At 55.8% G+C, this 26238-nt stretch overlaps 1 protein-coding gene across 1 annotated transcript in view; it reads right to left on the bottom strand.

Annotated features, from left to right (window-relative positions):
• MYO5B (myosin VB) overlaps positions 1–26238 on the bottom strand; it is a 197725-nt gene that overhangs the window by 41182 nt on the left and 130305 nt on the right. Inside the window, exons 12-21 of the mRNA XM_036323412.1 lie at positions 25789–25929; positions 22677–22799; positions 21894–21977; positions 18754–18903; positions 17916–18013; positions 13609–13695; positions 9148–9259; positions 7269–7480; positions 5032–5188; positions 3576–3815 (exon numbers count right to left, since the gene is read on the bottom strand). Coding sequence (XP_036179305.1) covers positions 3576–3815; positions 5032–5188; positions 7269–7480; positions 9148–9259; positions 13609–13695; positions 17916–18013; positions 18754–18903; positions 21894–21977; positions 22677–22799; positions 25789–25929 — 1404 coding nt within the window. The remainder of the gene's footprint in view (positions 1–3575; positions 3816–5031; positions 5189–7268; positions 7481–9147; positions 9260–13608; positions 13696–17915; positions 18014–18753; positions 18904–21893; positions 21978–22676; positions 22800–25788; positions 25930–26238) is intronic.

Here is a 26238-nt window from a genome sequence, read left to right as displayed (position 1 = left end):
CCATATATTCATAAGGTCTAAGAAACTTGACCTATAAAAAATTATAGGTGTGTGCTGGCCAGTGTTGCTCAGTGGGTTGGGTGTCATCCTGTGCCCCAAAAGGTTGCCAGTTTGATCACCAGTCAGGGCACATGCCCAGGTTGGGGGCTCAATCCCCATTAGGGGGCATGCAGGAGGTATTCGATCAATGTTTCTCTCTCCCTTTCTCCCTCTCCCTTCCTCTCCTTCTCCTTTCCTCTCTCTCTAAAAATCAATAACAATAGTTTAGAAAATAATTATAGGTGCAACTGGCCTAGTCACTCTACATGTTGTGCGTAAAGCAAAGCCGGAGTGATAGAAAGCCGAGTTCATAGGTTACAACATTTTGGCTGAAAAATGTCACACCACAGGCTTCAACCAGGGCTGCTGCAAAAAATGGTGGTAGAAACGGTCACTGTATTCATTGCTGAAGGATACTGCGAAGGATGTGGCTCATTTACTTCACGTGCCATAAAAACCCACAGGAAGCGTCAGCACCAAGGACAGCGCCAGCCCTCCTCCTCCTCCTCCTCCTCCCTCCCCTCCTCCCTCCTCCCTCCCCCTCCTCCCTCCTCCTCCTCCTCCTCCTCCTCCTCCTCCTCCTCCTCCGCCTCCTCCTCCCTCCTCCTCCTCCTCCTCCTCTTTCAACAACCCCCAGGTGACCCCACTTCCCTCTCACTGTTGTTTCCTTGGAGCTCAGCACCAATGTTGTGTTTTCCTAGTTGAGACATGAGCTTTGGGTGCCAGCCTTGCCCTGGGTTTACTTTTCAGTTTGCTCCCTTGCTGGCGTCTTGGCGGTGGGGATATGGTTTGAAAGTGTCCCCTCCCCCAAGAGTGGGAATCACTCCTTTAGCCACATCCTGGCATCATGCATCGCTGAGATCTAGGCCGATCCCCCTAATGAACTCAGGGCTCAACTAGAGATTGGCCATGACCCCAAGCTGTCAGCTCTGGGTGCAGGTATAACAGACAGAACTCAGGCCTCCCTCCATCCAGCTGGGAGTTCGTCCACGACCCTGTGCTGCTGTGAAAAGTACTTTGAGACGCTTCGCCTAAGTCAGTGATGGCGAACCTATGACATGCGTGTCAGAGGTGACACACGAACTCATTTTTTTGGTTGATTTTTCTTTGTTAAATGGCATTTAAATATAGAAAATAAATATCAAAAATATAAGTCTTTGTTTTACTATGGTTGCAAATATCAAAAAATTTCTCTATGTGACACGGCACCAGAGTTAAGTTAGGGTTTTTCAAAATGCTGACACGCCGAGCTCAAAAGGTTCGCCATCACTGGCCTAAGTCATCCCCAGCACACGTGTGTCCTCTCCTCTGCCTTGGGAACCCTGTGTATCGGGGGGGGGGGGGGCAGCCTGAGTTGTTCCAGGCATCACGGAAGGAATAAGAGCCTGTCCATTCCAAACGGCTGGCCCTTCTGCTAAGAGGCTGTGATAACTCACGAACCTCTGAAGAGCTGGTGCCACGGATTACACGGATGCCCCTCCCACAACAGGGGGCCACGCGTGTTCTGTGACGCCGGGTCACACACCCGCTGTGAAGGCCAGCCAGCCCAAGGACAGTACTGTCTGCGCTGGTCGGAGGCGGCAGAACATGCCGTGGGACTAGGTGGCCAAAGTTTAGTGCCAGTCGTGCTACTTACTCGCTGTGTGACCTTGGGCAGGCTATGTAACCACCCTGTGCCTCAGTTTACCATGTGAACAATATTAACATTATCTCACAGGGTTATGGTGAGGACTTAATGCGTTCATATATGAGGACAGCGACTGGCGCACAGTCGGGCAACATGGGGAGGGGTACAGGGAAGCAAGATCCCATCCACCCTACCCCTCTCCTCCGACCACCCTCTGCACACAGGCACCCTGCCAGGGAGGTAACACCTGCCACCACTCGCAGATGCTTGCCAAGCAGGAATCGCAAGGCAAAAGCTCTGTTTAAAAATAGGCCTTTTAAATCTGCTTCCCTTGGATGTTCAAGCACGTGAACTGTAAAATACCAGCTCTATTTTTAACCGCTCAAGTCGACTCTGGAAATCAGCAACGCCAGTGCAGGGCTGGCTCCTGGAAACCCAGGGGGAGGTGGCTGGCGGTGCCCAGGGCTCCTGGCAGGGTGCGGCCGCGCCAGCAAAGCCTGCTTGTCCCCCGGACTATACTTTGCTCAGAAGGTTCACTGGCAAAATCTGACCCAATTATCTCTTCTGGTCAGAGATTAACACACAATAGCAATCATGGAAAATGTGGTCAACGATGAGAGACGGGGTCTTCTCTGCGCAGGCATTTTCCCAATGGCCTGTCCCAGGGACCTGCCCTCTCCTGTCCACCTGTCCCTCCAGGTGGAGGCGCTTCTCCCGACCTGGCACATCGCGGCAGGCAGGTGCCGAGTGTCCTCTACCCACGTGAGCTTTCTGTCTTGCTTGCCAATCCAGACACCCAGTGAAACTCACACAGAACAGAAACATACAGTCTCTTGTCAGATTTTTTTTTTTTTTTTGCAAGCAGAGAAGCAAGCCCGTTTTACTGCTCTCTGCACTGCTTCTGGGCTCTTATTCTGGGCAGCTGACTATGGTGTAAATGGCTCATTTATTTTCTTGCCCTATTGGGGTCATGAGAAGCTTAAAAATACTTACTGTAGAGAAGGTACAATAAAACCAAGTGGCCTCCCAAGCAATGCCCGGTGACCCCAGCTCTAACTCCCCCTCTTCCTCCACACCCCACACCATGCGCACTCGTTGGTTCTCTCCCTCTCCCTTCTCGGGGGAACTGCGGGAGCCTGGTCCTGTGGTCGCCCTAACACCCCGCACGAGCACAGTAACATTGAGCCCACTTTCACTGCCACCGGGAAGGCCTGAAGCTGAGTGACGTTTGGGGTGAAAACATCAGCCTCACCCTTGCAGCTGTGGGATCCGACCAACCTGGGTCGAGATGCTGGTTCTACAACTTGCTAATTCTGTGACCCTGGCAAGGGACTCGATGTCCCTGATTCACAGTTTCCTCATCTGTAAAATGACCTCACGGAGTTGTGTGAGGACCAGATGAGAGGGAACATAAAACACCCATCCCAGGGCCTGGCACGTGGGAGGCGGCCAGAGAGTTCCGAGGGCAATGGGGGCTGTTGGCCCCATCGGCACAAGACTGCTCCCTCATAACCCAGCATCCAACGTGTCCAAGTCACCCTCTGTTCACCGAGCCGACGAAGTATGAGAAACAGTCCATAAAGCTGCTCTGAAGAGAGAACGAGGAAGACTGGCCACTCGGACACCAGAAGGGGGGTGCATGGGTGTGTGCGCACCCTTCCACGCCTCATCTTTCGCTCTGTAAGGCGACATAGGCTCTGGGGATTAGGACGTGGATATCCCCGGGGCTGCTAGTCTGCCTGCCATAGTCGTAGCCACTCTTGCGGAGAGGGTGACGACCTGGGGACACATGCCCGCTCTTGGGTCCTCCCCTGGCATGTGGTTCCCTGAGGGAGCCGTGGGTCCCGGTCACACCTGCCCCCGGAGCACCCACCACCCGCACCCCTGGGCGGGAGCTCGCGGCACCCACCTGGTCGTCGATCTTCCGCTGCAGCTGGACCACCTTGTTCTCCATGCCCACGTTGAGGCGCTTCAGGTGCTCTGCTGAGCGAGCCTCGATCTTGAGGGCCTTCAGCTCCTGCCTGGCCTTGAGCCTCCGGAAGGCGCACTGGATGACGATGGCCGCGCCCCGCAGCCGCAGGAAGTGCCTGCGCGCCGCCCAGCCCCGCACATGCTTCTGGATGACGGTGGCCTTGTGCTCCCGGAGGACCTGGCAGGGGACAAGCACACACCTGTGGGTTCCCACTGCAGGACGGGAGCGAGAGAGGCTCACACAGAACCCGGGCAGGTGGGGTGGAGCCGTGGTCAGCCTAGGTTTTAGGAGGCACAGAGAACAGGCCTCCCTCAGGCTCAAGCTTTCACGGCTGTTTGTTTTATGAACAGGTCCGCAGCTTGCAAGCCTGCAGGGAGGTGGCTGTCAAACCACAGGTGTGGGGGTGAGTTGGTGGACGGATACGCTCGGACTTGGGGCCACCTAGCCAGGTAGCTCAGCCTCTCTGGGTCATGGCCTGGCGGGGAGGAGGTCAGGGTCCCTCTCCTGACGGTGCCTTGCTGGGTTTAAGGCTCCTGGTCTGTTAATAAAGGATCTAGACCTGATGATGCCTATCACCCCGCTCTCATCTGAGCGAGCCCAAGATGGGCCACCAGGCTCTGCTGCAGGCTGAGTGTCCCGGGAGCGGGGGTGGGGTGGGGTGGGGGGGGGGGGAGGGTGGAATCAGCTTCTCCAAGCATCTTGGCTGTCGGAGGGGAGGGGTACACAGGTGTGCACCCTTCCTGGCTGTGGCAGTTCATCTTGTGTCAACTGGCCGTGGGAGCCCAGGTTAAGCACTGTTTCTGGGTGTGTCTGCGAGGGTGTATCCAAAGAGGTGAGCATTTGAGAAGGTGGGCTCAGCAGACTGCCTCCCAGTGTGGGTGGGCACCCCCAATCCACAAGGGCCGAATGGAACATAAGGCAGAGGATGGAGAATTTGTTCCTTTTTCACTGTTGAGCTGGGACATCTCACCTTCTCCTGCCCCAGAGGGGGGTTTGCACCAGGGCTCCGCTGGTTCTCAGGCCTTCACACCTGGCTGAATGCCGCACCAGGGCTCCCCTGGGTCTCAGCTGAAGTGAGACGCCGGCCTCCACAATCACTGAGCTTTGGCTCAAACACACACACACACGCACGCGCGCACACACGCACATGCGCACACGCATGCACACACATGTACACACATGTACACATGCACACACATACACACACACATGCACATATCTCCTATTGGTTCTATTTCTCTGGAGAACCCTGGCCAGTGCACCTCCTCATGGGACTCTGGGTAGGGCTCCATGAGGACAGAGTTGTGAAATTACTTAGGTAAACCAACATTCATGGTGGTGACAACTCATCTGCTGGGGCTGAGGGCTGGGGTCACGCCCCGCGTGCACACACCTGGCGGTAGATCCTCCGCACCAGCATGCCCCGTGTGCAGGCCTGGATGACAATGGCCGCTCTGCGGACCTTCCGGTGGGCCAGGCGGGCCCTCCGCATGCGGTACTGCTTCTGGAACACCACGGCCGCCCGTGTCCTCCGCAGATGCTCGGCCAGCCTGGGGAGGGAGAGGGTGGGCCTGCTGACAGGGCGCCTGAGCTGGTTCTGAACGGAGCCCCTCCCCCTGGGTCAAGGTCACCCCAGGTCAAGCCGGGTCTCCTCCTCTGACTGATGGTAGCAATGCCTTGGGCCCTGGACGTGCAGGCTCAGAACAGAATTAGCCTCTTCCTTGTAACTCCAAGTCTTCCCACAAGCCCCAAACTGTCAGCCTGACCACCTGTGCCCTTCCCCTGCCCACTCCTCACCTGCAAGCCCCTCACTGCCACCTGGGCACATCACGTGTTCGCATGTCTGTCTGTCTCTCTGTGCCCTGGGCTCACCAGGACTGGAGATATCAGGGGCCATGTCTCAATCGTCCTTGCACCCCCTGCATCTAGTGCAGGGCCTGGCCTGGCTGCCACTTGGGAAAGGTTTGCTGAGTGGACAGGACCCTCTCAGGCTTCCCGTTTCCTGTCCCCCAGCCCTTTCTGCCTGGGTCGCACGGCACGTGGACACTGACTTTGCTGTTGCATTTCCGCTCCCCTCTACCACCCTCCCCCACCCTCCCGCCAAAAGACAGAACATCAGTCTAAGGCGGTGGTTCTCAACTTTCCTAATGCCGTGACCCTTTAATACAGTTCCTCATGTTGTGGTAACCCCCAACCATAAAATTATTTTTGTTGCTACTTCATAACTGTAATTTTGCTACTGTTATGAATCGTCATGTAAATGTCTGATATGCAGGATGTATTTTCATTGTTACAAATTGAATATAATTAAGCATAGTGATTAATCACAAAAACAATATGTAATTATATATTCAATATGTGTTTTCCGATGGTCTTAGGCGACCCCTGTGAAAGGGTCGTTCGACCCCCAAAGAGGTCGCGACCCACAGGTTGAGAACCGCTGGTCTAAGGCTTCTTACCTCCTGAAGGGCTTGGGGACAGACTCACAGCCAGCCCTCAGCCGGAGACTCAGAATATTAGAGCTGGAGGGACTTGGACTTACCTAATGCAGCCCCATGGCCCGAGGTGCGCCTGACTCCCAGCTCCCCCAGGTTCCCCGCGTGGCTGGGCCTGCGTGTCCACTAGCACGGAGTCCCCACAGCGAGCTCAGAGCCACGCAGGCCTGTCCGTGAGGACGGTGGCACAGGTGGCTGTGGTCACTCATTGTTGCTACCACGGACAGTCCTCCCATTCTACAGCTTTGTCCCCGAGGTCGTCCCCAGCTGTCTGGAGGTCCCAGAGGCCTCACCGACTCTGGTTATGCTCAAATACACAGCCCCTGCCGGACCGGAGGGTGAGCAGCAGCGAGCCTCCGGGGGTACGATACAAAGGACCCCGCTCTGGGCGTGTGACTCAGGGGCTCATCATGTTCATAGTCCAGCAGAGGAGAGCCCGTTGCATTGGCTTCCAACACAAGACCTACGGCAATTACTGCCACTTCCCCAGGGGGATCCCGAGGGCAGAGGTCACTGGCTGCTCCTGCGAGTTCGTGTCAGTGAGACGCCCAGACCCTCGCCCAGTGACACCATCACGGGGGGAGCATTTCAGAGCGGGAGGCTCCTTGGCAGGGCAGCTTCTTAGCTGGGCAGCCTTTGGTTATAGTCACCCTCCGATGCTGACTCAGCGCAGCAACTCAAAGGGGCCCCCAGGACTTGCCAGCCCGACTTTTAAACTCCCAGGGGAGTCTGAAACTGTGAGTGTAAACCTGAATCGGAGTGTAAGCCAACTGACAGAAAGGCTAAATTTATCACTGTTTCTAAAAGAAGATCATTTCACTTTGGAGCTTAAGCAAAAGGAAAGTGGTGGTTTTGGGGGCACAACCAGCCAGTCCTAGGCTAGCAATGGGGGGATGGCTAGGCCGGGGGGGGGGGGGGAGGCAGGAGACCTGGGAACTAGACCTACTCCCTCAGGCGGGAGGGGCATGGAAGAGGGAGGCCCAACTCCTGGGAAGAAGTCAGGGTGTGGTCCGGGCCCAGCAGGAACCTCTCTAAGGACAGAGGCCAAGAGAGGCCACCCAGTTAAGAGAGCCGGTCCCGGGCCCCTGCCGCTCACCCACAAGCCGCTGCCCAGAGGGGCCCCAGCATGGCTCACCTGCGGGCCAGGTGTCCTCGGCAGTACCTCTGCAGCGTCAAGGTCGCCCCCTTCAACCTGCGGTATTTCACCCTTTGCAGCCAGCCCCGGACGGTCTTCTGGATCGTGATGGTGGCTGCCCGGAACTTGTCGGCCCGAAGCTTCTCCAGGTAGGCTACCTGGCCTGCCCGGAAGAAGATCTTGGTGCGGCCAAACTGGAACTTGTCCGGGTCCTTTACAAGGCAAGGAGGGCAGCGGGCTCGCCATCAGGGAGCAATGAGGTGACGTGCCCACCACTGCCCTCCCGTGCAGAATTCTCGGGCGGAGCTCACGGGCCCTGCTCCGTAGGCCCACAGCCACTCAGCGCTCACGTAACCCACGGCCGGGCCCTGCTCCGTAGGCCCACAGTCACTCAGCGCTCACGTAACCCACGGCCGGGCCCTGCTCCGTAGGCCCACAGTCACTCACATAACCCACGGCCGGGCCCTGCTCCGTAGGCCCACAGTCACTCAGCGCTCACGTAACCCACGGCCGGGCCCTGCTCCGTAGGCCCACAGTCACTCACATAACCCACGGCCGGCCCTGCTCCGTAGGCCCACAGTCACTCACATAACCCACGGCCGGCCCTGCTCCGTAGGCCCACAGTCACTCACATAACCACGGCGGCCCTGCTCCGAGGCCCACAGTCACTCACGTACCCACCCACGGCCGAGCCCTGCTCCGTAGGCCCACAGTCACTCACGTAACCACAGGCCGAGACCCTGCTCCGTAAGCCCACAGTCACTACACGTAACCCACGCCGGGCCCTGCTCCGGAGGCCCACAGTCACTCACAGTAACCCACGGCGGGCCCTGCTCGTAGGCCCACAGTCACTCACCTAACCCACGGGCATGGAGGCCAGTCAAGCGAGCCCTGCTCCGTAGGCCCACAGTCACTCACGTAACCCACGGCCGGGCCCTGCTCCGTAAGCCCACAGTCACTCAGCACTCACATATCCCACAGCCGGGCCCTGGCCGAGGGTCCAGGATGACTGAACAAGACGCCTGCCCCTTGAGCAACTGGCATGTGAGGGCAGACGGACAAAGACCAGGTATGTGTTCAGGTGAGGATGGGAAAGACAGAGCTGGGGTTGGGAGGGTGGGATGGGGGCTGTTTAAACAGGGTCACCAAGTCAGCCATCTTGACAGAGGGGGCTGTTTAAACAGGGTCACCAAGTCAGCCATGTCAACAGAGGTGACCTTGGAGCAAAGACCTGAAGGAACCGAGGAAGGCAGCCTGGAGGAGAGAGTTTGGGAGGGCAGAGCTGATGCAAATGTCTGTGGTGGCAACAAGTTGTGCATGGTGGAGGGACGGGAGAGCTGGCGTGACTGAGTGGGGAGTGAGGGTGGGTGGTGGGAGGAGCCAACCACCAAAGGCCAGAGCACTGGCGGGGGGGGGGGGGGCATGGGGGGCTCTGAGCAAGGGAAGGACCCGATCTGGTTGACATTTTATAAAGATTAGCTCCAAATGGCCAGTCAACTGAATAATTTCAGATTGCACATAACTCCCCAAGTCAATTTTATTTGGTTTCAAACTATGTTATGGAATGCTGGGGGGACAGGACGTGTAATTACTGTCTTAACTGCATCTATTTACGTTAAAATCAGTCACCCTTCCCTGTGCTCGCCCAGGGGGATGAGGGACACTGTGCTGAGCTGTGAACAAAGCCAGGATGTACCCCGGGCAGGAAGGTGAGGGGGCTTTTCCTTAGTCACTGATGTATGAAAAGGGACTCACCTCTTGAAATCAGTTCCAATGAGAAGGATGAAAACCCAAAAAGGCAGGTAACCCCCACCCCACCCTCCGCATCTCGCGGCGTCCCATTTCCCCCGGAGCCCGGCCGCCCGGCCGCCCGGCTCACCTTGATGAGGCTCTCCAGCACAGACCTGCAGATGGCCTTCTTGTCCCCGCCGGCGAGCTCTCTCTTCTTGATCAGCATCCGATAGCGGTTGAAGAAATCATGGTAGGTCCACCTGGAGGGACACAGGTGTATCAGGTGACAGGCCCTGCCTCTCGGCCACAGGAGGGCCAGGGGGTCCCCAACAGTGCCCCAGGGGGTCAGCATTTCTGAGGGCACTTCCCACATCCGGTATCATGGTTATTAGTGTCCTCACTTGTCTTATTTTTCCTTATGAGCTTGTAATTTCTCTGGGAAAATCATTAGAGCAGCATTCCACAGGGCTGAAAACATCAAATGCTCTTCATTAGAAAATTTCCCACTGCTGACGGTCCTATAACCCAGGGAGGCCACAGGCTAAGGAAATGACAAGAGAGCAGGGCCCTGTGACCACAGACAGACACCGCGGCGGGTACCGGAGAAGCTGGGGTAGAGAAGGAGAGGGGCCCGGCTCAGACAGTGGCCAGCCGTGTGACGTTCGGCGAGTCACGGCTGCACGCCTCACCTCCGCTGCCTGCAACATCCAGAGGCCGTCACCCACCTCCCACAGCGCCTCCCAGAGCGCCAGTAGCCAGGGGGTTCGTGGATGTGCAGTGTTTGGAAAGATGCAAAGCTTCCTGAAGACCGAAATTACACTCCCTTCCCGCCCAGCCACCCCCTCCTCCCGCCCCACTTCTCTAGGGTCCCAGTCAGGGCCCGACACTGGACGTAACCATCACCTGTGGGAACGCTGTGCCCGAGCCGCCCAGTGCCCAGTGCGGGCGGACGGAGGATCTGCATGTGCCGCCTCCCCTCTTGGGTAGGTCTCAGGAGGGCACTGCCTGGATGGGACCAACTCTGAGAGTCCTGCAGGACCTCACAGCCTCTCAGACCATGTGCACGACATCAGGCCACAGAGAAAGTCCCTGAGGTGGCGATCCAGGTGCTCACAGGCCCCTTAGAAAATGGTGAGGATCCTTCAGTTTGTCAGGTCAGGGTGAGGTGGGCAGCCCAGCACCCACTGCCCTGTCACACTCGACTTGGGCCCTAGATTCCTAGTGCAGAGGTTTCCCGAGACCACACCCACACGGACGTGAGGGGCGTGCTTTCCTTTTGGTCCGAGACACTTCGGGAGCCCGCCAGCCTTGCCAAAGGTGTGGGGGGCCATGTGCCCGGTCTGAGGGGGAGGGCCTGGCTTCTGAAATGGTCAGCCCCTTCCAGGTGACCACCAGGAGCCACCCAGGTGAAAACCCTGTGCCTGACTCAAGTGCAAGGACAGGAGCACAGCTCTCAGGCCAAGGAGCCAGAACTGGAGGCTGCAAGACCCCGAGTAAAGAATGACCACACTCCAAACATGTGTGACATCGTCCTTCCCTGTGGACCTTCAATAGCAGGGCTGGGACCCTGTGCGAGTTTAATCATGACTCAGCAGGAAAGCCAATCAGGCGTTTCTCGGGCCTCCTTCTCCGTCTACAGCCCTGAGCCACTCAGTTCATGGGGCGGGGATGGGAGGTGTGTGTGTGTGGCGGGGGGGAGCATCTTTCCAGAAAGCACACGGAGGTTGTTGTTGTTGTTTTATGTAAATGAGAGGAGATAAATGAAGTGAAGGAGAACTGAAGATGTAGGAAAAGGTGCTTTTGAAACTAATGATATATATTTTATTGATTTCAGAGAGAAGAGAGAGAGAAACATCAATGATGAGAGAGAATCATTGATCGGCTGCCTCCTGCACACCCCTACTGAGGATTGAACCCAAAACCCGGCATGTGCCCTGACCAGGAATTGAACCAGGGACCTCCTGGTTCAGCTGTATCTGGAACGACAGCTACTGAGCCCACCAGCCGGGCAGAAAAGGTGCTTTTAAAAAACACACTAAACACTGTCCTGGGTGAGTGGCATTTGCTTCACGATTCCTCCGGGACACAGAGCTGCTCTGAGCCCCCCACGAGGAGACGGATGACTGTGCGGGCCCAAGACAGAGGGGGGCGGGAACCGTGACGGCGGACCAGCCCCTCCCGGACAGAGCATTCATCACGGTGCTTTATGTACACGATAATGGACATATTTCTTAGCCTCTGCTGCACAGTTCCAGCTGAATGATTCATTTCCATTCTAAATAAGACTCACAGAGAGCACATGTCCTCAGAGGATAAAAATAGACAGGTGTACGGAGTCCGGGCGGGCGGGGAGCGCAGAGCGCTGCTGGCCGCGGGCTGCGTCCGCCCTCTCCGGTGGGGGCGGTGGGGCACTGAGCGCTGTTCATGGCAGAACAGGCTGAGCGCTGTGCCCAGGCCTCGGCGCTGAGCGCAGGGACTGCGCCTGGCAGCCCAGCAGGAAGCGTGGCCCTCGCCTGGGCTCCTGGGCGAGCCCCCGGGACCGGTTCACCCACAGCCTGCAACCCAGGACTGCATTTTCTTCCCTTTGCCCTTTTCCTCGTGGCAAAGGATATTTCCCTTTGGCCATGGAAGTGGGAGAAAAGCAGGAAAACGGTGAAAGTTATAATTCCCCTCATCGAGGAAGCCGCGAGGTTTCCTTTGGGAACAACTGCAGAATTGTGCGGTAACTTGACAAGCGAAAGCAAGCGCCATCGCTCTGCTGTGCCGGTCTCAGCCGCCAGGGGATGACCCACCCACTCAGGCCCCTCTGGTCCCAGACGTTCTCTCCACTCCAGGCCCCAAGTCAGCACACATGATGGGTGTTACCAGCTCGATGGAACCGGGTTCTGTAGAACCTCTGGCTGCATCTCCAGATACGGCCCACCTGCCAATTTCCTGGAGGAAGCAGGCGGGCAGGCAGCACTTTTTTAAAAAACCCAGTGATGCTACTCCAAGATCCAGCACGGTTACCATGGCTGGCAGGGGGCGGAGAGGGAGTCAGCTATCACAGGGTGGGAGCCGCCCACAGCTGCCCCTCACCACTCATCTTCACAGACAGATCACGCTGGGTGCCGTGGCCTGGAAGTGGGGAGGGGCGAAAAGGGACTGGGACCTACATGAGATACTATGGATGATTCCACTCTGCCTCAGTACTAGCAACAGTGCCACAAAACCACGGTGCCTCTTCCCAAAAGCTAGCTTTCAAAAGGTGGTTTGGGAGGGAAATCCTCTCTTTGAGCCTTTCGCAAAGCCTGCTAAGAACGTGAACGTGAGGAGGAGGTGCAAGGCAGCGTCCTGGATCCGAGCCTAAACCTCGAGACCACAGCTCCAAGGAACATCTTCTGTGATATCCTATAGTCCTCCCTTCCTTCCCTACGCTTTCCACAACGCCAGCCATTACAGAAACAAAAGGTACAGGTGCCCTTGTAACTATCTGCTGGGAAGAAGCCGGAGGCAATTAGGGAGGCAGAGAAAGGCATCCATCACGTCCCTACACGAGGCCGGCGAGTGGGTGGGCACCCCGGCTTTGCTGGAAACTCTGCCGGCAGCCAGATGGAGTGAGGAGTCGGAGGAGCCACTACCTACCGGGGCCTCAGGGCCTGCAGGAAATGCGCCCTCCCAGCTGCCACGCCCTCCCAGCTGCCACGCCAGAGGCGGTCTGATGAAGCGGAAAGCACACCTGGCCCCCAGGATGCTTCGCCGGAGGGTTGGGGTGGGGGGCTGGACTGCAGGACTGGGGCCTCTTCCCGAATCACTGGACGGGAAAAGCAGGTCTGGCTCCTTCCACCCCAGGACCTGGCCCTGCCCTCATTCCTCTGACGAGCCTGAGCTTGGACGCCAGCGCCTCGCCGATGTGGGGCCGTAAGGTGCTTGGCAAGGACCACCCAGCGGGCAGAGGAAGGTGGTCCAGCCACCCGGTGGCCTTGAGCAGCTCCCTTCCTTCTCTGGGTCTCGCGTGGGAAAGTCCATTTACATCAGGACGTGCCCACACCTGTATACAAACTGATGCCAGGTCAGGCCACGGCGCCCTTTCTGCCACCAACGGCTACCTTCTATCTTCCACCCGTTATTTCATTAAAAACCAAGATGCTGGTCACGACCCATTAAACTGATTTCTGACCCACCCACGGGTTGCGATGGGTTTTGAGGGACGCTGGATGGAAGGTGGGGGCTAAGGAAACCTTCCTGGGAGCGGGGACAGAAGAGCCAGGGGCAGGAGGGGGAGGGGGGCCGCGGCCTGTGGTGCACACTCAGAAATAGTAAATATGATGTGTGTTTTACCACAATAAGAGGGAAGAAGGTAGGGGGACAAGGTGGGAGCTGAGTAAAGGAGAAATCTCCTTTGCAAGCGGCCAGTGCATCACCCAGACCAATGCCAGGTTGAAATCTGAAAGTTGCCCCGAGGATGTCACGGGCGACCCCCACACTTTTCAGACCCGACGGGAACACTCGTTTCCGCCAGCACCCTGCCTGGCCCTCAGTGCTCGGGAACAGTTTTGAGGACCTGTTTCTGGCGGACAGCCCACGAGAGGGCCCCTGGGTGCACCAGGGCGTGGCCGGCGGCACGTACCTGGACGGGTAGCCGGCTGCGCTGATTCGGATCGTCTCCAGCACCCCGCACGCTCGGAGCTGCTGCACCGCTCTCTTCGGGTCAAAACTGCGGAACCACGAGACAAGCAGTGAGTGGCCGTCGGGCGAAGCAGAACCAGCGCCGGAGAGGGCAGCCCACCTCCTCCCGCCCTGAGCTGCCGGCCCTCCAGCCACTGAGCACAGCCAGGTGAGAAGCAGAGCGAGGACGCGGATGGGCAGCCTCACGAGCCATTTCAGCATCTCCGCTCTGCACGCATTCTTCTTTAAATATATTTTTACTGATTTCAAAGAGAGGAAGGGAGAGGGAGCGAGAGAGATGGAAACATCAATGGTGAGCAAGAATCAATGATGGGCTGCCTCCTGCATGCCCCCCTACTGGGGATGGAACGCGACCTAGGCATCTGGCAAAGGATTTTTAGACACAGCTCGAATCTTCGTCCCTGTGTCTGGATGACCTGGAGAAGGGACCCTCTATGTCCCTTCCCTCCCTGTGGGGAGGGTGCAGGAGGGCACCGGCCCTGGAGCTGCCAGGGTCATGTGGGCAGAGCACTCTCTCCAGCTCCGTCTCCTCCTTACTCAATGGAGTGAGGATATCTGCCAACTAAAATCCACTGGCTGCTGTGATGATCAGGGGACGTAAAAGGGGGATGCCATTAGGAGAATGAAGACACGATACAAAGAAGTTACTGTCATCATCGTTCTCTGTTCACCCTCCTCCACCCCCCGTAACCCACCCTCCGGGGACGTGTAAAGACAAACAGGCTTCTGTGTCTTCATCTTATCTCCCCGACAACCAGGCAAACTCCCTGCCAAATGCTTCTCGCATTCTACGAGCGTGACTAGGTGACTGGGAGGGAAAACAGCCCTGCTGGTGAACACCCGTTTCCTGGTGAACACCTGGTCAACGTGGGAGGCCCACGTGTGCTCAAGCAGCACTGAGTCTGGACTGAACAACTGCCCAAGATGCACAGGCCCACCTGCTGAACCGCGGGGCGACACTGTCCTCCGGTACAACGCGCAGGCTCCCAGAGCCGGGCTCGCGGGATGCAGAGCGAGACTCCGGGTGTCCGATCGGTTCCACCCCGGCAGCCATGCGCCACTTCCCCGATCTTGGCACGGCCGCAGGCTCCCCCGCCCCCCTCACCGGGCTCTGCGGCCTTCGGGGTCACACTGCAGGGCCCTGAGACTCTCAGCACTGCTCGCCTCTGCGACCAGGGGACTGGCCTCCGGAAAACCTGGCGGCTCCTCTGAGGAGCCGTCCCAGATGGCCACCCTCGCTCGGGGCCGCCGCCTCCTGGACGCAGCCATCTCTCCCCTCCCGCTCCTGCCCTTTAGGAGGCAGTCACGGCTATGCCATCGCCAGGTGACTCCTGAAGGATAAGGGATGGATCTTCTTCGCTGTCACTCCACCTGTCCGAGCCCAGTGCCCAGGGAGCCACAGGGGTGAGAGATGTTTGTTGTTGTTTAAATAAAGGAGGCAGCAGAGGGGAAAGGACTTGTACACAGGAGACACAGAGGCGGCTCTCCATTGGGGGGTGGCTCGGTCCTCAGGCAGCATTTGGCAACGTCTTAAAACACTGCAGTGTCACACGGTGGGGGTGCTACGAGCATTGAACGGATAGAGACAGGGGTGCCGAGCTCCCCACAGCGCGCACGGCAGCCCACAACCAAGAATTCCCTGGCCCCACGTCAGTGGCATCAGGGCTGAGAGAGCCTGGCGGTGCGGGACGGGTGGAGGGACACGGCACTCTCCTGCGAGGGTAGCGTCAATAACGCTACATTTTCATCATATAAATAACGTAAGTTATCTTCTTGAAGTCATTTATAATTGTTGTTTAACCTCGACTAACAGACGACGAAATGAGACGGAGTAAAGGACTCGCTTGTGAGTGGCCGAACCGCTGGGGCAGAGCCCGGACTGGAGTCCAGGTTCTGCATTGGTTCAGTCCTCTCCCCGCTTTCTTTACTGGGGGAAGATTTTTTTGGTCCAAAGGAAGGTCTCAGACAAATGGGGTGTTTGGACCAGAAAGTCCCTTTCCAAGTCCCCAACTTCTCTCCTTGGGAAGAGGAGGCCCAGCAGGAACACAGCACAAGGTGGGCGCCAGGCTCTGCGGGAGCTGCCCAAGGTCACGGCTGCGGGGCCCACGCTGTCTGCTGCCCGGCCTCCTCCCCTGCTCCTGCCCTTCACACATAATCTGTCTTTCACACACGCCGCTCTGCTAGCCGCCCCTTTCTTCCCGCGTCAGCTGGTAAACAGATGCCAGGAGGGCGGGGGGCCCTGAGCGTGTCTCAGACGCTGGGGGAAGGGAAGACAGGGCCCAATCGGCGCCCGTCACGGAAGGCTGGCTCAGTCCTGCCTCCCAGCCTTTCCAGCACGAGGCCCGTCGAGTGCCAGTCGGGCTTTATCGAGTGAGAGGAGCAGAGGCAGCTCAGGCATTCACTCCGAGAGTCAGAGTTGCCAAAATAAATGACTTCACACAAAGTGATTATGCGAGGACCCAAAGGAAATCAGAAAGATGGGAAGAAAGTGCTTAACATTTTTTAAAGAATGTGTGTTTCTGGCCAGAGGAAATAGCATGTGAGGAGGCTCAGGTGATGGAAGAAGAGGCTGCAGAGGTGGGACCATCAAGGGCTTTGGGCAGCCCTCCAGGCAAGAGAGGAAGAGGGTCTGAGACAAGGTGATGCAGGAAGGGAGGCAAGAGGGAGACCTGTTGGCCTCCGTGGGATTCTAACAATGACTGCACACTGGGAGGAAGGCAGGAGGAAGACCCAGGGGTGATGCTGTCCCATATGGCAGCCACTAGCCACCAATGAGCATCTGAACGTCACTGAAATGAAATTAAGAATGAAATTCAGGCCGGAACCGGTTTGGCTCAGTGGATAGAGCGTCGGCTTGCGGACTGAAGGGTCCCAGGTTCGATTCCGGTCAAGGGCATGTACCTGGGTTGCGGGCACATCCCCAGTGGGAGGTGTGCAGGAGGCAGCTGATCGATGTTCCTCTCTCATCGATGTTTCTAACTCTCTATCTCTCTCCCTTCCTCTCTGTAAAAAAATCAATAAAATATATTTTAAAAAAAAGAAAAAAAAAAAAGAATGAAATTCAGCTTCTTGCCTGGCCGGTGTGGCTCAGTGATTGAGTGTCAACCCATGAACCAAGAGGTCACTGGTTCAATTCCTAGTCAGGGCCCATGCCCGGGTTGTGGGCTCGATCCCCAGTAGGGGGCGTGCTGGAGGCAGACCGATAATGTTTCTCTCTCTCCCTCTCTCTCTCTCTAAAGTCAATAAAAACGTATTTTAAAAAGAAGGATTCAGTTTCTCAATCACACTAGCCACATTCTCAGCACCCAAGAGCCGCACGTGACCAGTGCTACCGCGAGGACAATGCCGATGACAGGGCGGTCCCGTCATCACAGGAAGCGCTAGTGGCCACACTGGTCCAGAGCGACTCTCGGGTTTCTAGTTTGCAAGACTGTCTGGTGGGTGGGTGAGACGTCAGGAAGCGGTTATGCATTCACCCCGACAGAGACCACATGAAGAGGAACCTGGCGGGGAAAAGGTGGGGTTTCAGACAGGCTGAGGGGAGGTGGCCCTGGGGCTGCCGTAGGCCTGCAGAAAAGACGGTCTGGGATTTGGCAGAAACCAGAGAGGGACAACAATCTTTAAGTATCGCGGTTCTCCAGATTCGGGTAGAATCCACCGTGTGAGAGTGGACAGAACTGGAAGGAAACGTTCAAGGTCGGCACAGAGGCCGGGTCTGGACCGGAGAAGGCTGGGGAGTGAGGGAAGGCGAGCGAGTGTGGACGGCCCCGGAAGCTCAGCGGCAGCAGGTGAGAGGAACAGGACCACCCGGTGTGTCAGCACTCCACAGGTCACCTGAGGCCAAGCTGCCTCAATGCCAGGAGCCTTCCCCACCACGCCAGCGAACCTCCGTGTCTGAGCTGGACATTCACCTGCATTCAAGGCGCACTTCCACGTGGTTCTCTATCGGATTCGAGTATGCACCCTCCGTGACACCACTGTGAGCGCCCCGGGGGGTGGGTGGGGGACTGTATCTTCTGACCCCCTGTCTGGGCAGCAGACAGGTGACCCTGGGAAATGTCTGAGGGCCTGCACTCAGCACAGAAACCATGTGGGGGGCGGGAGGCCAGCCACTCACCCCAGTGGAGACTGCAGACCCCGTGCGGCTGTGCCTGCGGCTCCCTGTTCCTCCCGAGCCCCTAACCCCTAAGGAGGCGTGAGGAGGCCGGGCTGGCCGACCCTGACGGCACAGAGCGGCCGCACACTCACTGGAAGGGGAGCTTCTCGTCGTTGGGCTTGACGCAGCGGACGTAGTGCGGCGTGGTGGCGTTCAGCGTCTCCATGAGCAGCTGCAGGGAGGTGCGGAACTGCGGGGAAGAGCAGAGCCTGGTCATCGACGCGCCTTTCACGCGATGCATAATAAGCATCCAGGCGCGCCCACAGCAGCGGCCGTCACTGTTACTGCTTTGATTATGACTGCGAACCCCGGGGACAGGAAGAAACTCGGAGCCCTGGGTCCGACTCTAGCTCGGACCCTCCTCCCACCGGGATGACTAAAACCAGTCCCTCCTGTATTTTGGCCTCAGGGTTCCCGGAACCAAACGGGGAGAGGCCACCCCCGCTGTGTCTAACTCAGGGTCGCGGATCAGAGGAGATGACGGGCGACCAAGTGCTAGGAGAGATGATCACAGTGCCTGGAGGCCTCGGACCCCTGGTCTGGGCCCCGGGGCCTGCACAACGGTGCCCGGCCGCTGGGAATGGCTGCATTTATATGAAAGTCCATAATAGGCAACTCCGGTGAAACAGGAAGCTTAGTGTGGCCAGGGCTTGGCAGGCACTCCCGTCGCTTCTCTTGGGAGACACGCTGGACGTGACATCCCATGAAGACTGAATGCCCCGCCTGGGGCTACAGCCACCCTTTCCCTCTCCTGCTCGCTCCCTGTAGAGAAGGTTCCGCAGTTTCCTTCTTCAAACAGCACAGAAAGACTGAGCCGGTGGCGGGCTGGGACACCGGGCCCCCTGGCCTCCCTCTGACCTGGTGGCTCCCTCCTCTCCACAGGCCACCCTGCCCGGCCGGCCCACAGCGTCCTGCCCCCCGCGGGCTGACCTGGTGGCCCACGGTCTTCTTGTGCTCCTTGTTGGAGGCTTTCAGCAGGGGCCTGGAGGAGCGGACCTGGATCTTGGAGCCCTTTGCAGAAGTGGAGGGGGCAGGAACAGAGTCCTTGTCGTCGTGAAACAAGTCAGCCACCAGGGGGCACTAGAAACAAACACAGGGAGGGCACTGCAAACAAGGCGGCTTGGACTTGAACTTTGCTCAAACTCGTTCAGAGAAGCTCCCCAGTATATACCCCAGAGGCGCGAAAACACGTCAAAACTTGTCCGCCACTGTTCGCAGCGGCCAGCCCCCAAGGGAAAGCAGCTCCGACGATGTCCACCGGCGGAGAAACGGTGCACAGAATGTGGTATGTCCATGCGGCGGACTGTTACTCAACAACATAAAGGAGTGGGGCCCCGACACACGAGACAGTATTATTGGATCCTGTAAAGCTATGGCACGTCCCTGAGCCCTAACTCATGAAGTCACCACACGAAGGCTTTGCAGAGCATAAAGCCCGAGCCGGGCGTAGCCTGGAGGCGCTGGGATGAGCGTAGAGGGGCGGGGGCTTCCCTGCCACCTGCCGGCTGAGTGAGCAGGAGCGGGCACTGTGGGCGTGTTGGTGAAAAACGGGGGTAACTGGCCTGACCCGAGGGAGGAAACCCCTTCAGCTTTGTCCCATGAGCTGGGGCATTCTGGAGAATTTGTATTTTCGTTTAAGAGCAACATGTGCTGCAGGTCCCTGCTATTGAGACTGCGTTTGAAAGGGCGGGACCTCCGGGAGGGAGAGGGAGAGGGGTGGGTCGGGACATTAACTCTAAGAAAGAAGGGGTAGGCTATGCATTCTACTCAGAATGCGCTTTATAAACTCAGTGAACGTAGAAAGGCATCTCGTCTGACCACAGGGCTGAAAGACCGTGTTTGACCTGGGGCTGTAGGCAGCAGTACAAGACCACGCAAGAAATAGCAATTACTGCACCACCCACCCCATCCACCACCTGGATGAGGGGCTGGGCCAGACAGGCACCTGAGGGGCCCACCTGTGAACCAACCTCCAGTCTCCATGAAAAGCAGCCGCCTTGACTAAGGATTCACGCAAAAGAACACACTTCTGAGTGAGGGAGACGATGCTTTTTCTTTAATTGACAAACTGCACGCAGGCCTTTTCAGAGCTATTGCCAAGTCTGTGTATACGCTGGCTCACTGGCAATGGACCTAATATAATTCCTCTTAAGCCATAAAAAACAGCATCCACCTGGGCCTTTAAAAAAATGTTCCCCCTTCAACCTTGGAAACACTCAGATGATACTTTCAAACCAGCCCAGCAGGTCCCTAATACTTTGCCACTATTTGCTTGTCCACAGGAACTGGCTTTGGCGTTCTCTGCTATTCAAGTTTGTATAGAGATTGTAAAAGCCTGAGGCAAACCTATTGGGAAGGGATTAAAAATATGAAAACACTTTCTAAAGACCATTTGACAGTTTAAGAACATTGTCAATTACAGCTATTCACATAGCTGTTACCTTGGAAATCGCATGGATTCACCGTTCACTTCTGTTTATAAGAACATAAAACATATTCCCCTTAAAACAGACATGTGAAACTAAAACAATACACTGTAGTAACCATTTGGTTGGGATCTCTCACCTAGCATCTTCTTTAAAATTTTAGTAAGCATAGTAAAAAAATAAATTTTCTTTTCAATCAATTATTTTACAAGGTACCCCTTTGGGGGAAAAAAAAATCTACACTTTTAAAGAAAGAAATATTTGCACGCAAAAGGGTTTTAAATGGACTTTGGAGAAAAAGTCTTAGCATTTCATCTTCCTACATTGGAAAGGGAATGGTCTGTTTATTCCAAATATCATTAGAAGCTTTTCAACTACCAGCACAAACTGATTTTATTTTACTTTGTTTTTTTAAGTTTTTTGGTTTTTTTTATTGCCCGGCTGACATGGCTCAGTGGTTGAGCATCAACCTATGAACCAGGAGGTCATGGTTTGATTCCTGGTCAGGGTACATGCCCAGGTTGTGAGCTCAATCCCCAGTGGGGGATGTGCAGGAGGCAGCCAATCAAATGATTCTCTCTCATCACTGATGTTTCTATCTACTCTTTCCCTTCCTCTCTGTAATCAATAAAAAAAAAATTTTTTAAAAGAAAGAAAAGCTTTAAAATTGATTTTTAGAGAGAGAGGGGGAAGACAGTGGAGGGGGAGAGAGGGAGGGGGGGAGAGAGAGAGAGAGAGATCAATTTGTTGTTCCACTTATTTATGCATTCATTGGTTGCTTCTCGTATGTGCCCTGACTGGAGATTGAACCAGAAACCTTGGCAATGCTCTAACCAATTGAGCTACTCAGCCCGGCACAAACTGATCTTAAACAGAAAGCAAATTAAATCAAATGCCTTTAAAAGCAAGTGTTTTATAGTATGTCGAATATATCTCAATAAAGCCATTATATAAAAATTAATTAAAAATTAAAAATAACGAAAAAAACATTAAAAATAAAAAGCAAACATATTTGCTCAAAATGGAATGTGGGTGTCACCTGTAAGGAACATGCCAGTATAGGAAGCAGCAGGTCTCCTTCCTGGGTGAGACGCAGAAAGGAGCCGGCCCTCTGAGCCCCACCGTGACTCTTGGACCCCAGGGCTGGTCACTGCCCACACGGTTCACCCGGCCTCTGGGCCATGCTGGCCTCGAGCTCCCTCTACTGAGATGGAGCAGAGAGATGGCACCTGGACTGTGTGCCAGGAAACTGCCCAGGACGACCCTTGTCACCTGGCACTTACTGGCAAACACTCGATCCACCGCTCGGCCCTCTGACCTATACTCAGTGCTGCCCTGGAATCGGAAATCTTCAGAGGAAAAATATTCTCGTTTGAGGTTTAATATTTCGTAAGCCAAAGCTGGGAGGGAAAGCCTCCATCCCCTACTGTCTAAAACACATCAGGCTGGAAGAGGCATTTCTTTACTAAGTATTCACCGCTCTCTGACGGCTGAGAAAGCAACTAGCTACACTGTGGCCTCTTAGGCCGGCATCGGGCTTCACTAGTTACATCCTCATCATCTCAGGTCTTGAAGGCCCTGGCTGTGGACACTGGCTGTCCCCTGGCTGTGGACACTGGCTGTCCCCTGCTTCTCCCGCGTTACCTTGCTGGCCTTCAGGATGTTGATCTGCTCCTCATACACCGTGTCTCTGTTTTTCTCCAGGAAGCCATCTGAGAGGTACTCCACCTGGGCCACAGGGAAGCACGCAGGAGTCAGTGCTGCGCTGGTCAGCTTCCCTGGGCAGTGTCGTCGGGCCCAGGCCCACACCGTGTGAACGGGGACCCCCCAGCTGCTCCCATTTAAAATGCAAACCAAGACGTGGTCGGGAGCTATGCAGAGGGAACTGGGCATCCCTTCTGTGGAAAAACAAACTGTTTGCAAAAGAAATTCTTTTTCTGAGGAGGCTTCCTTTTGGGGGTGTAAACGCAGCTGTCGGCCACACTCCAGACCTGCTGAATTAGAACCTGCGTGTGAACAAGACGGCAGGCACCTTCGTGCACATGGGATCTGAGCAGCACTGGGCCAGTGCATTCGGAACAGAAATCTATGGAGAAAAATCCCGTCTCCACCAGCTCCTGGGGAAGGAGGCTCCTGGGAATAGCGGCTCCGTTTCCCCTTCCGCTTCTCTCTCAAGCTCCAGGAGGGCCGACTCGGGCTCTGTTACGCTGCCGTATTCCCAGGAGAGACCTCAGCAAAGGTTTGTCAGGCGTACACCTGGGAAACCACGGCCACCCACTGGGTTCTGCCAGGTGGTGACGAGGTGGCGCACACACAGTTGGCGTGGGGAGGGAGGGGGGTGGGAGGGCACCCCACCTAAGAGACTTTAGGCTGCAGCAGCTCCCTCACAGGCCAGAACCCCGAGTCTGGGGCAGGGAGCAGACCCACCTTGTCGGCGAAGTGTGCCACGATGAAGGCCGTGTTGGACATGCGGGGTTTCTGGAAGTGCTGGCAGCCCCCGTGCCGGTCGTACAGCTTCTGGGCCCAGTTCTGGTCAGTTCCTTTGGGGACCTGCAGAACCACAAAACCAGGGGCTCCGTGAAGAGGACAAAGGAAGCCAAGGGCTGAGGCCGGGGGATGGAGTCCTCCAGGAAGTGGACCTCACGACCCTACGTGGACATGGAAAACAAGAGTCAACCGCAGACACGTAGGATCCTGCCACGGTATGTTCCCACACTGAGCCCGGAAGACCCTGCTGGCTGGTAGACGCTGGAAGGGTTAGAAGAGCTTGAAGATGGAGGCCAAGGTCACGGAGGAAAGTCACAACTCAAGGAACAAATCTGAAGAGGCTTCCTCCCTCCGGGCAGGCCAGGAACCAGTGTCACCAACACGCCCGGCCACCCGCAGCGCCCGCTCTGCTCACGCAGGCCGACAGGTGGCAGGAAAGCCCTCTCCGCTCTCCGCTCATCTCAGCGCCGCTGCCCGGCCCGGCTCCAGGCTGTCCTTCTCCCCAAGCCTTTCCTGACCGCTCCAGCTCACTCTGGAATTCCTCCCAGTTAAGCTCTCTCATACATACACCACCTAACACGGCTCATCGCTGGTTTTTGCATATTGTCTTGTCACTACAAACTGTAAGCTGGCTGAGTTCCGGCCGCACTTTGGGTGCTAAGTACCTAGTGATTAAGCTACTTGGTCCTGATCTCTGCTCCCCCAAATTTAAATGTAGATGCAGAAGTTCCACTACATTAGGGATGCTGCCCCTCTCACTACATTTAGAGGTGGCTTCAAAATGGCACAGCGGCTTGCTTTGTTGAAAATGTAAGAGTCACTGTAACCACCATTCCAACAGTCAAGGAAGATGGGAACCCTGGCGACGAGAAGGTGCCCCTCCTCTGTCACCCCGAACACCGTCGCACACCCCCGCACCCCAGGTAGGGGTGACCTATGGACTTGCCCGCCCTTCATTAGTTTAGGTTGCGTATTTGGACCAGGCAGGACTGAAGGTGACCCTTGCACTAGCTCTTGAAAAAGAGCTTTGTTTAGTAAATTAATGCAATCTGTGCCACATGGAAAATGCTTACACAGATGAGAACGAATTTCTCAAATACTTTGTAAGCAAAGAGATTTTTCTCAGTGTTCAATGTGGTATAGCTAGTATTGAACATCCAGGGCTAAGTGCCGTAGGAAATTCAAGCAAACTTTCTCTTGAAGGAGGCTACAAATTGTGGTAGGCAGACAAAATAAAATGTATAGAATTCAGCATTTTATATATATACTGTTTGATATTTAGAACCACCAGGTATGGGGGGCGGAGGGGGGCGGCCAGGGGATGAGCGCTGGTAGGCTGGGGTCGACAGGAAGGGCAGCACTGTGATGAGCAGCCCCACCTAAGTCAACACTTGTATTTGCTGGGATCAAAATCATGGTGCCTGGCCAGTGTGGCTCAGTGGTTGAGCATCAACCCATGAACCAAGAGGTCACTGGCTTGATTCCCAGTCAGGGCACATACCCGGGTTGCATGCTTGATCCCCAGTAGGGGGCGTGCAGGAGGCAGCCAATCAAGGATGTTCCTCTCTCATTGATGTTTCTATCTCTCTATCCCTCTCCCTTCCTCTCTCTCTAAAAAGCCAATAAAAACATATTAAAATCACCTTGTCTTGACAACGAAACTGGACTTCATAATCCTACATATGCACTAATTCAGACGGGCCTGAACCAATGAGCAAGGTCATGCGCACACATATTTCCTGATGAGGGTCAGTCTCTCTGCTCACGCCCCATCCTCAACTAAAAATGCAGGGCAGCAAGAATTCCAGAGAATACTAACAGCGAATGCCCACAATGCTGATTATTTGCCGGGCGACTTTCCTATAGCTTTTGGACATAGCAACTCATTTAATCCTCACCATAATCCTATGAGCTAGGCACTATGTTTAGACACATTCTATAGACAAGGGAGCTGAAACAGAGAGGGCAGGTAACTTGCCCAGGGACACACAGCTGGGAAGCGGCAGAGCTGGGTTCAGTCCAGGACAGGCTGCCTCCGGAGCCGTGTTCTTCCCTCTTATGCTCTCCTGTCTGACAACAGAGTTTTGAAGGCAGCCCAAAGGCAGGGTTAGATGGAATGAAGGCACTTATCTCCAAAAATCTGCCCATAGCAGTAGATTTAAAATGGGCACAGGAGAAAGAAAGCCAGACTTGTGTTCTGATAAAATCTAGACCGCGGCTATCAGCAACTCTGGAATATGCAGCAAATCGAATCCTTTAAAAAAGAAGGTACAACCAACTATATTTTACCACTGATTTCTGAATGGTGAGATGGGTCTTCTTGAATGGTTAGGGGTTTTTTTGAAGTAGAGTTTTTTTCATGTTTAATTTGTATTTGTAAGATACACACACACACACACACACACACACACACACACACACACACACACACTATCCAAATAGCAAAACTGTCGTGCCTTTTATTTATCTCTGATTCCAGTCTTGGCAATCGTTTTAAAGAAAAATACTTTTTAAAAGCCTAGCGGGGGTTAGGGGGGGTGTAAATGTACACGTGGCTTCATACAAATGCCTACACTCTCCTGTCAAGGTCCCAGGAAGAGGGCCCCGGTCAGGAGGGAGCCTGGGTCCCAGCTCTGCCCTCATCTGGGCAGGACCTGTCCCTCCGCCCCAACAGGTGGAGTCCACAGGAGCCCACAAAAGCTCAGCGGGGAAATCATGGGTCTCACCTGCCACCAGGCCAAGCCTCTCTGCCCCTCACAAGCCACCTGGCACAGCTACGGAGACCCCTACCCTCTCTCTGAGCCTAGGACACTAGGGCATCGAAGCCATGCCACCGTCATATCGTGACTTTCATGCCACCCAGTATTTGCCAAAAGGGGCAGCATACTTGCCAGTCACAGGACCTACTGGTACCTTCTGGTGTGCAGAACCGACAGTGCTTCTCTCGGCAAACTCCAGCTCTGGGACCCCACACTGCCCCGCACCATCCAGCTGCCCTGTCCCACCCCAGCCTGGAGCTGACCTAATGCAATGACAGCACCAGCAGCTTTACCTTACACTCCTCATCCAACAGGTCTAGGATGCCCAGCTTGGCTTCTATGAGATCGATACAAGGCTGGTTGTCGTAAAAGTCAATCAAGGTCCAAGGGATCTGCTCCTTCATGTACTCTTCTTGCTCCAGTTTGAAGACATGCTAGGGTGGGAGCGAAGGTCAGGGTCAGGGAGCTGCATGCAGGCCTTCACATCCGCCTGCCCTGAGCTGCAGCCACGGGGTCTCAGTCAGTCATGACTGCAGGGAAGAAAGCTCGGCGGAGGCCCGCCCTCCCAGGTGATCCCCTCTCCTCGACGTTCGAATCACCACCTGCAACGCCACACCCCAACCAGCCACAAGAAGCCTCATGCTGCTTGCAATTCTCAAATGGCCCAGACACCCAGGCTCAGGAGGGCTGGGTCGAAGCCATCACCCCGCTGCCCCATCCAGACCTCCTCTTGAGCAGCGGGG

The sequence above is a fragment of the Myotis myotis genome, unplaced genomic scaffold (assembly GCF_014108235.1).
Source record: "Myotis myotis isolate mMyoMyo1 unplaced genomic scaffold, mMyoMyo1.p scaffold_m19_p_9, whole genome shotgun sequence".
In the NCBI taxonomy this organism is placed as follows: domain Eukaryota; kingdom Metazoa; phylum Chordata; class Mammalia; order Chiroptera; family Vespertilionidae; genus Myotis; species Myotis myotis.
This window is presented reverse-complemented; position numbering and strand designations above follow the sequence as displayed.